At 51.1% G+C, this 9,220-nt stretch overlaps 1 protein-coding gene across 4 annotated transcripts in view; it reads right to left on the bottom strand.

Annotated features, from left to right (window-relative positions):
• The window catches only part of LSS (lanosterol synthase), a 34,566-nt gene extending 31,302 nt beyond the window's left edge, over positions 1–3,264 (bottom strand). For 3 of the 4 annotated variants that reach the window (XM_042954771.1, XM_042954772.1, XM_042954770.1), the window contains exons 1-3: positions 3,192–3,264; positions 2,719–2,887; positions 1,922–2,060 (exon numbers count right to left, since the gene is read on the bottom strand). In XM_042954771.1, coding sequence (XP_042810705.1) covers positions 1,922–2,060; positions 2,719–2,887; positions 3,192–3,205 — 322 coding nt within the window. In that variant the 5' untranslated portion in view covers positions 3,206–3,264. Of the gene's footprint in view, positions 564–1,921; positions 2,061–2,718; positions 2,888–3,191 lie in introns of those variants that run through there. The other variant, XM_042954773.1, reaches the window with a different exon arrangement.
• Positions 3,265–9,220: the final 5,956 nt, after the last annotated feature.

Genomic DNA, 9,220 nt, shown 5'->3' with positions numbered 1-9,220 from the left:
TCAGTCACATGCTGTAGCGCCCTGCAAGGGGAGAGGTGTCTTAGGGTAGGCCTTAGCCAAAATGCACCATGAGATACATGCCTGGCTCTAGATCAGAGGCATCAGAAGCCCTGGAAGACATGGCCACACACAGACACAGCCCGGAAGAAGGGACAGCTAGGTCTGGAGATGCTACAGAGGTTCACAGAAAAAAGTCATCCCAAATCAAGCCCATCTCTTTTCATCAGTTACAGTGCTGTCAAGACAAAGAAACACACGTGGGCAAAAAACAGAACCAGTGTCTCCCTCATCTTACAGGCAAGGAAACTGAGGCAGGGGCCCCAAGTGGTGGGATTGGGGCGGGAACCCAGGGGGTTGGACCCTAGAATCAGGGCTCACCACAGCGATGCATATATGTATATGTATGACTGAATCCAACTCCCCATATCACATATGAGGCAGCCAAGGCACAGTGAAGTCCTGTCACCTTACCCAGGGTCACAGCAAGCCAGCGCCATGTCATTGCCTCCCCGTAAAGACCCCTAGGAATAGTCAATGCCACATGAACCACACTCAGTCAGGAACTGTCTATACAGAATCGTGCCCCCCCCCCCCCCCAACCAGGAGCATTTTCCAAATTAAAGCAGATAAAGGAAGGACCAGTCAAAGCTCACCCAGCCACGGAAGAACGCTGGAATGGTACTTCTGAACAGAACAGCATCAACCTGAGGAAGAAGGTCTATCCAGAGTGCAAAAAGGGGAAGCCCAGGAAAAGCCCCAACCTACAGCCTGCACAGAGCAGAAGCCCCAGCTGGATGAGCCCAGAGCTGCAGCAGCAAGCCTAAAATAACGCAGGACCAAGAGCTCCCTGCATGCCTGGTTTTGTACGTGTATGACCTAACCTGATTCTCATCATCTTCATGTCACAGATGAGGTCGCTGAGACACAGTGAAGTCCTGTCACTCTGCCCAGGATCAAAGCAGACCAGTGGGATCATGTGCCACTACTTCCCTACGAAAACCTCTGGAATAGTCCCAACAGGCTCCTAGTGGGGCCAAGGGAAGAAAAAGCCCCTTGACTTGCCCCTAAGGACATGCCCATGGGTTCCTGGATAAGAAGATCTAATGACGTACAGCCCAGGAGAGACAAGAACACAATGGATTCCCAACGCTCCTCCCACTAGGAGAAAAGAGTTCTTCTACATAAATTCAAAGCAGATTTCTCACATTACATGGCCAAGTATTTCTTCAGTGAAACACTCTCAGAACACAATGGCCTTACCTAGCCAAACCAGTTCAGTACCCAGGAGGCCCAAGTGCAATCCTCCTAGGACTCAACCAACTGAACCTGCAGTTTCCCTGCCCTGGCTCCCTCAGTCACCCCTTCAAGGTTAAGTTCACACACCCAAGCTGTCTGGCCTCCCCCAACCTGCCCAAAGAAGCCTTAAAGATCCCACCCATCAGGGCACCTGGCTGGCTCAGTTGGTAGAGCACACAACTCCTGATCCAGGGGTTGTAAGTTCGAGCCCCACGTTAGGTGTAGAGATTAAAAATAAACTTAAAAAAATTAAAAAGGTCCCACCCTTCACCTGCCCACTCTAGCTAGCACCTTTACATAGGCTAGGTCCTCCCCCTTGGAGTGTCCCTACCGCTCTGTACTGGGACTCAAGAGCCACTCCTCCTCTGTCCCCACAAGAGTACCCCTTGCTTCCCTTATGGGAACACTGGGCTGGCAGTGAACACTGGGGATGGCACTCCCATTCCCCAGCACCAACACCAGGACAACACAGGCACAAGGCAACCCTCCAGGGACATCTTCCAAGTAAGCTCCTGGGTTTTCACCTGTTTACTCATTCACACGCTGCATTCACCAAGGGCCTGAACCGGGCCCGACCAGGACCCCAGGACGGCCTCACCCACAAGCTGGGGCAGCACCCACCTACCTGGCAGGAGGAAGAGTGGGCCGCCATAATCACCTGCCCAGTGCCCATCCTCAGCCTGCAGCCCCACATAGAATGTCATCCCATTCAGAGCCCCTTCATGGGCTGTGCAGGCTTTGGGCAAGTCCTTAAAGTAACCGGTCTGCAGAAGACAAAAGAGAGGAGAGATGAGGGGTCTGTGGCCAGGCCAGAGGAACCCTCAGCACCTACAGCCAGGCCAAAATTACTTTCCAAGTTTCAACTGTTTGGATCAAAAGTCTACAACTCTTCGAAAGCACTGCCACCTCAAGAGGCAAAAGGAAGGTTCTACGTTCTCCTGCTTTCCAGTCACTATTTTCAAATTTCTTCATAACTTCTCGGGACGTCTTAAATCAATAAGACAGATGTCCAGGCGCGCGGGAGGGGCGCAGTGCTGCCCCGGGCCTGCCCCCTCCCCCCCCCCCCCCCTCGGGAAGGGCCGCCAACGGGACGGGACTGGACCGAACGGCACGGCAGGTGGCAGCGGCAGACAGGGCCCCAGGGAGAAGCCCCACCGCCCGGCGCTGCACACTCCTTCCACCAGCCGAATCGCTCACATGCAATTCCCTGGATCAAAAACGTGTTTCTCAAAAGGACAGCGGTTTCCTCCGCGTCACTTGGTGCTAAGGGGACTGAAGCAGAGGAGCCCGGCCCACCTTTAGGGGACATCTTGGTCCGCACGCCCCACCCCCACCCCCGCCGGGCCCGGCGCTCCCCGCTAAGGCAGGGGCTGCGCACCGGCTTCCGCCCACCTGCCCGCGGCGCCCGGCGCGGGCACCTACCGGGTCCAGTCCCAGGCAGTGCGCCTCCAGCCGGGTCTGCCCGCGGCCAGGATCCTCCCCCTCCTGGAAATACGTCCACGTCTGCCTTCCCCTCTCATTTCGGAGGCGCCAGCGGCTGAGGTCGGTGGCGGGCTCGGTGCGATAGGGGCCCCCTCTACGACGCAGACACCTGAAAATGGTCGCGCTCCGGTGAGAGGCCGTCCTGCCCGTTCTTCCCAAGTCGGAGCCCGGAGGCCGCGGCCGTCCCTTCCGGCAGCCCACAGACAGGCCACCGTTTTCCTCAGCTCACAAAATGAGAACTCTCAGTGCGCCAGCTGGGCCACTACGCCCCCGCCGCCGGATTTCTCCCCGAAGCCCCCGCCCCCGCGGCCCCTCGGCCGCGCTCCGGACCGCTCCCTCCCTTCTCGGGGGTCCCGGCCTCGTCCAGCGGGCGTGCTAGGGCCGCGCAGGGGACCCGGGAAGCAGAGACTCACGTGCCCTCCGTCATGAAGGCGGCCGCGATGTTCCCCACCCGCGCGCTGGCGCGGGTCCGCGCGCGCTCAATACATAGACTCGCGCCTCGGGCGACGTGTGGGGCGCGGTGGGCCGATGTCCGTGCAGCCAATCAGAACGCCGCGAGGGTGGGCCCGGGGCGCGCCCGGCCGCCTCAGTGGTGGAGAGCCAGACGCCCCAGCGCGACGGGGGCGTGGCCTAGGCGGGGCGGGGCCTGCAGTCAGGTCCGGAGCTCCAGGTGGCGAGCTGCGTGGAGGGTGAGGAGGAGTGCCTGAGCCTTAGAGCCGCGTGGGGAGGGTCCCGGTGCGCCCGAGGAGGGCGGGCTGGCGGGAGCGATCTGGGAGAGAGGCTCAGGCTGAGGTCACAGGCAGGGAAGAGCTCCTGCCCTTGAGGGAGAGGCCGGCTAGCTGGAGGTGAGTGCTTGAGGGGAAGACGGAAGCCTCGAGGTTGGGCCTTCAGGCGATGAGGTGGGAAGCCTCCTCGGCGGAGGAGGGAGGCGGTAGGGACCCGGAGGAGGCTGACAGGAGCGAGGCTCCCCGGGAGGCTGAGCCCCCGAGCTGCCCTGATGGGGATGGGCCTGGTGAGGCGAGCCTCCGCCCCCCCTCCACCGCCCCCCACCCCCCACCCCGGGCCCAGGGGCCCGGGAGGGCCAAGCGGGGGCGTCAGGTGACGCTCGGGGACAGCCTCGGCTACTCACAGGGGTGCCCCGAGTCAGGGAGTCCCCAGGATAACTTAAAGGTGAAAGGGCTTGACAGTAAAGGGAAGGGAGATAAAGGTGGAGACACAGAGTAACCGAGCTTGAAAGGGACAGTTGGGGTGGGGACAGCCTGGCCCTCAGGGGTGCACAGCAGAAACCTGGGCTGCGGGGAGAGTGGAGGGCATCTGATGGAGGAGACGGTGCTGACCCGGAGGGACAAGAGCCACAGGCCCCAGAGGCAACCCCTCAAGAACCCACAGGCCGCCCCAGCATTTGGTCCTCTGCGGACAGAAGCCCTGACATCCCTCCGGTCCCGCGCCGCCCCCTCCACCCCACGTGTGAACCACCGAAAGCCAGAGGGAAGGCGGTGGGGGAGGGGCTCCTTGGAAAAGAAGAAACACACACACCTTCCCTTTAATGGAGTGAGTATTGGGGTTTTAGACGGTCAGTAAAGGACACTTGCCTCTTCCAGTCGTCGTTCAGAAACTAGTGAAGATGACACACAAGTAGGATGATATTAAAATACCAGCCTTCCACATATACAAAGCTAGTTTGGAAGACATGCCTTAGATCTGCAATCAAGAGGGGAATACTGACCCACCCCTAAATCAGACAAACATCTCTCTCAACCCCTGACCAGATGGGCAGCTGCAGCCTCCAGGCCACAGAGCTGCCTCACCGAGCACTATGCAACCAAGTGCAGGTAAGAAGATACCACCAGCCTGTGGACCCCACAAAGTGTACTCAGAGGAGCCTGAGCATACTTTACCCTGTCCATTCTCCCAAATTCACCAATCCAGACTTCGCTGGGAGTAGAAAACAGTTTTTCTCCACTGACGTTCCTCCACGTGGAAACACAAAGAGTGGGAATTAGGGCTCCAGCCTACAGTATGGACATCTCAAACCCTGAGTCTGGCAAAGCCAAGGGACAGAAGCAGTTTCAGTTGGAGCACACTTTGAGTTTTGATATTTTACTGTACTGGAATTTTTATGAGCAAAATAACAATTTTTTAAAAATATCTTGGAAAGAAAAAAAGTGTAAAAACCCATCTGAGAATTCACAGGTAAGACTTTCTAGAGACAATCATGAGAAAACATAATACTTACTTGCACCCTACCAATTCCAACTCATTTAATAAATTGGATACAGAAGGCTCCAAAGTTTTTGGCATGAACAACTGGGCATATGATGGTGTTGTTTACAAAAGTAGAGAAGGTTTTGGGGGAAATTTCAACTTAGATTGGAAACATGTTAAGACAGATGCTCATCAGACTTGTAAGTGAGCACACTAGAGTAGACTTGTGTTCAGGAGAGAGGACAAGGCTAGAGAAAGGAATTTAGGAGTTACCTATTTTTAGGTGATGTTTGAGAATAGGAGATTGGACAAGATCAACTAGAAAGTGAGTGTTCCAAAGAAGATTTTCTGGGTGAGTCCTGGGGCAGGAATAGTTTCCAGTTCAGAAGAGAAGGAGTAGCCAGAAAAACAGGAGAAAAACCAGGGTAATGTGGAGTCAGGGAAGCCAGGCAAAGACATGGTTGCATAAAGGTTTTAGAGGAATTGTAAAATGGGGTCTGAGAATTGATGATTCTAAACGTTGCAAGACAACTTATTGGTGACTGATAAGAGCAATGTTAGGAAATGTGAAGAGAAGAGCCCGGCAGCAGAGTTTTATTTTGTTTTTAAGGGGGGAATTTCCAGTTAAACATATCAGACTGAGCCCAGGCATTGACTTCCATTTCCCATCCAAACTCTATTTACATAAAGTAATAAAAGATAAAAACTCACAGTGAAAGAACGGGAGAGAAGTTACCAGCAAACTAGAGAGAGCAACACAATTGTAGAAGTTGTGATGTAAGAAGTGATAACTGACCTAGCAAGCCAGAAAAAGCTGAAACCCATAGGTAGAAGTGAAGCCATCAAGAAAGAGACCATTTTTGCTAACAAATCCAAGGAAGGTGCAGAAATCGAAAGACCTTTGAATAAGCAGTATGATGATGGGTCCCTTCCTCTACCTAGGTGGGAGCCTGTAACAGTTGAGTCAGAGCAGGTGTGAACTCAGGAAAGACACAGTTGAAGTCTACTGAAAGTTGGGGGGGACAGGGGAATGTTGAGTGAAAGTCTTACACTCGTGTAGGACCCGGGTCCTACGCCTTCCATTCAGCCATAAGACTTCAGGCAGTAAGAAGAGGATTTCTCTGGAGCAAATGGCCCCCCAAAAAGACCTGCAAACATTGACAGCTGGGACCCACTGTTAAAGTGGAGAAGCCAATCGGCTGTCAGGTTGTAACCCTTGACACAGAGCTTCCAACAAGCTCCTCAGAGCCCCTCATCAACGTGAGCCAGACATTTGAGGAAAGCCTCTATGAAGAAAGACGACAAAACACACCAAAAAAGGGAATTTTGAGAAACAGAGAGGATGCCAGGTGTGGAAGAGGACTTGAACAAAAACATGTCCTCACAGAGGTAGGATGTTGCACCCATGAAACCAGAACCACCTGATGCTCTTTCCCTCCCTACACTATTTTCCTCAGTGCTTCCCACTGATTAGCAGACCAAACAGTTTGCATATTTATCTTGTTTACTGCCTATCTCTCCATTAAAATATAAGCCCTGTGAGGGCTGACGTTTGTCATATCCCCAGCACCTGGAATAATGCTCAGCAGATAGTAAATATTCCGAAAGTATATACTGAATAAACGAATGAACAGGATTCTCTAAATAAGAAACATTAAGGAAAAAGACTCTCAGGAATAAAAAATATGGCATCAGATTTTAAGTCCCTAGAATAGCAATTTAAAATAGGGAAATTTTAGGATAGTGGGATAAAAAATAAGGATATAAAAAATAAAGGAGAAAAAAATTAGAGGATCAATCCAGGTGGTCAAACATCTGAATATTAGGAGTTGCAAAGGGAAATAATGGAGGAAAAGAATATATTAAATAATTTCAAAAAATTCCAACACAGGCGGATAATTTTCCAGGCTGAGAAAGCATGGCATATCGTTTTCTAAAGATTCCTGCAACACCTCCCATCTCACATGCTCTTGTACAATACGGTCTTAACACTCGTCCCAATGAGAAGTGGGATCTACATCCCATCCCTTGAATCTGTAACCAAACACTTGTAATACCTTGCTGTGAAAGTTATCCTGCATGAGTTCCAAAGCTGGGGTTGCATTTTGCTCACTGGAGCACTTGTACTTGGACCCCTGAGATTCCATGTAAGAAGTCTGACTACCCTGGGCAACCTTGCCATGGCCACATAGTGAAGTCACATATTAGCCACTCAGGTTGAAAGGCCCAGCTGAGCCCCCTGCCAACCATGTGAGTGAACTTGTCTTGGACATCCAGTCTAATCAAGCCTTCAAGTGACTGACTGCAACTGTGTGAGCAATCCCTAGAGAAAGCTGCCCAGCTGAATCCTTCCCACATTTGCTACCACATATGTTTGGAGTAGTCTGTTACACAGCAATAACTACGGGGGGCGGGGGGGGGGGGGGGGGAATGCACCACTAATGCTCAGCACAGCAAATTGGGAGGGTAATAGAGGAGGAAGACCAACACAATCAAGCATGTTTTTGAGAAATTTAAGAACACTAGGAACAGATGATTTGCAAAACTTCCAGCAACAGTAACAACCAAAACAGGAGAATGATTACCAATCTAAAATTCTATTTCCGGGGTGCCTGGGTGGCTCAGTCGGTTAAGTGTCCGACTTGATTTCAGCTCAGGTCATGATCCCAGGGTTGTGGAATTGAGCCCTGTATCAGGCCCCATGCTGAGCATGGAACCTACTTGGGATTCTGTCCCCTGCCCTTCTCCCCTACTTGTGTGTACGTTTTTTCTAATAAAGAAATTAATTAAAATTAAAAGATAAGGGGCACCTGGGAGGGTCAGTCAGTTGAGCATCCGACTTAGCTTAGGTCATGATCTCACAGTTCATGGGTTTGAGCACCACATCGGGCTCTGCTGTCAGCACAGAGCCCCTGTGGGTCCTGCTTCAGATCCTCAGTCTCTCTCAAAGGTAAAATAAATAATAAAAGAAAATAGGGCACCTGGGTGGTTCTGTTAAGCATCTGACTCACGTCATGATCTCAGGGTTTGTGAGCTCAAGCCCCACTCCAGGTGAGCATGAGCCCTGCTCCAGATGGGCCCGCTTCTCTCTCTGTCCCTCCCTCTCTCTTTCTGTCCCTCACTTGCTCCGTCTCGCTCTCAAAATAAAAGATAAATAAAATTCTGTTTTCATTCAAATGATAAATCAAATTTAAGGGTAGATATAAAGACAAGATAGGAAAGCTCAGAAGGCTGCTAGAATATGGGCTCCATCAAAATGAGAAAGCAAACAAAGGAAGAGGAAAATCTAGGACTCAGAATCCAGGACATGTCCACACTGTGGCAGAAAAACGGGTGTTTCCCAGTGGGTCATCTCCAAAAGAAAGTGGAGCCTAGCACAGTGTTGGAAGGAACTTTACACTTAGCACAAAAAGTTTTGGGTGAAGTAGTGATAACATAGAAAAACAAGTAAACAAGGCAACCAACTCCAGGGAAAACTGAAAAGTTGGACCGGTTAACCTTAAAAATAAAATCATCAGTTATCTTGCCAGCAAAAATGGGTTTATTTGGGAATTTCAGAGAACCACAACGCAAGACAAGCAAGCTAAGGCAAAACCGTAACTCCAAGGAACAAACCAGAACATGGCCTTATAGAGGAAAAGAGGGAGTTGGGCAGGGCTATTGTAAACAGAAAATCAATTGTAGTAAACTGGATGCTGAAAGTGTTGTGGCTTCTCATTAGCTGAGCTGTAACTTTCTCCCATTGCTTGAGCTGTGGCAGTCTCTCATTGGCCGGACTATTGCCTGGCCTGGGCAGGAGGAAACCTTCCTTCCTCCAGCTGGGACAGTAAAGTAGTATCCTGACAAGATGTCCCTCTTACGGAGAGGTCTTCGGTTGGTAGAGCACTAGAGCTCCCCCTACTGGCCTCCTGACTCCATTTTAAATGAGGTTTCCTTTTATTAATTTTAACATAACTAAAGGAAGTGTAATCATAAACCAATACTGGGCTCAATGGCCAACAGTATTAATAGTCATACTGAACTCCGAATGCACACTTCAGCCCACATTTTGTCAAGCTGTTTGGAAGACTAGAAGAGGAAATGTGGATATTTAGGCATGCATAAAGTATGTTGCAGAGAGGATAGTCTAGGAGAGCTAAGTTCTCTTTCATTGTGGGAAATCAACAGATAATGTCTAAAATCACGATTAAGAGCGGCGGCGGCGGAAAAAAAATAAAATAAAATCAAGATTAAGAAA

The sequence above is a fragment of the Panthera leo genome, chromosome C2, assembly GCF_018350215.1.
Source record: "Panthera leo isolate Ple1 chromosome C2, P.leo_Ple1_pat1.1, whole genome shotgun sequence".
In the NCBI taxonomy this organism is placed as follows: Eukaryota; Metazoa; Chordata; class Mammalia; order Carnivora; family Felidae; genus Panthera; species Panthera leo.
This window is presented reverse-complemented; position numbering and strand designations above follow the sequence as displayed.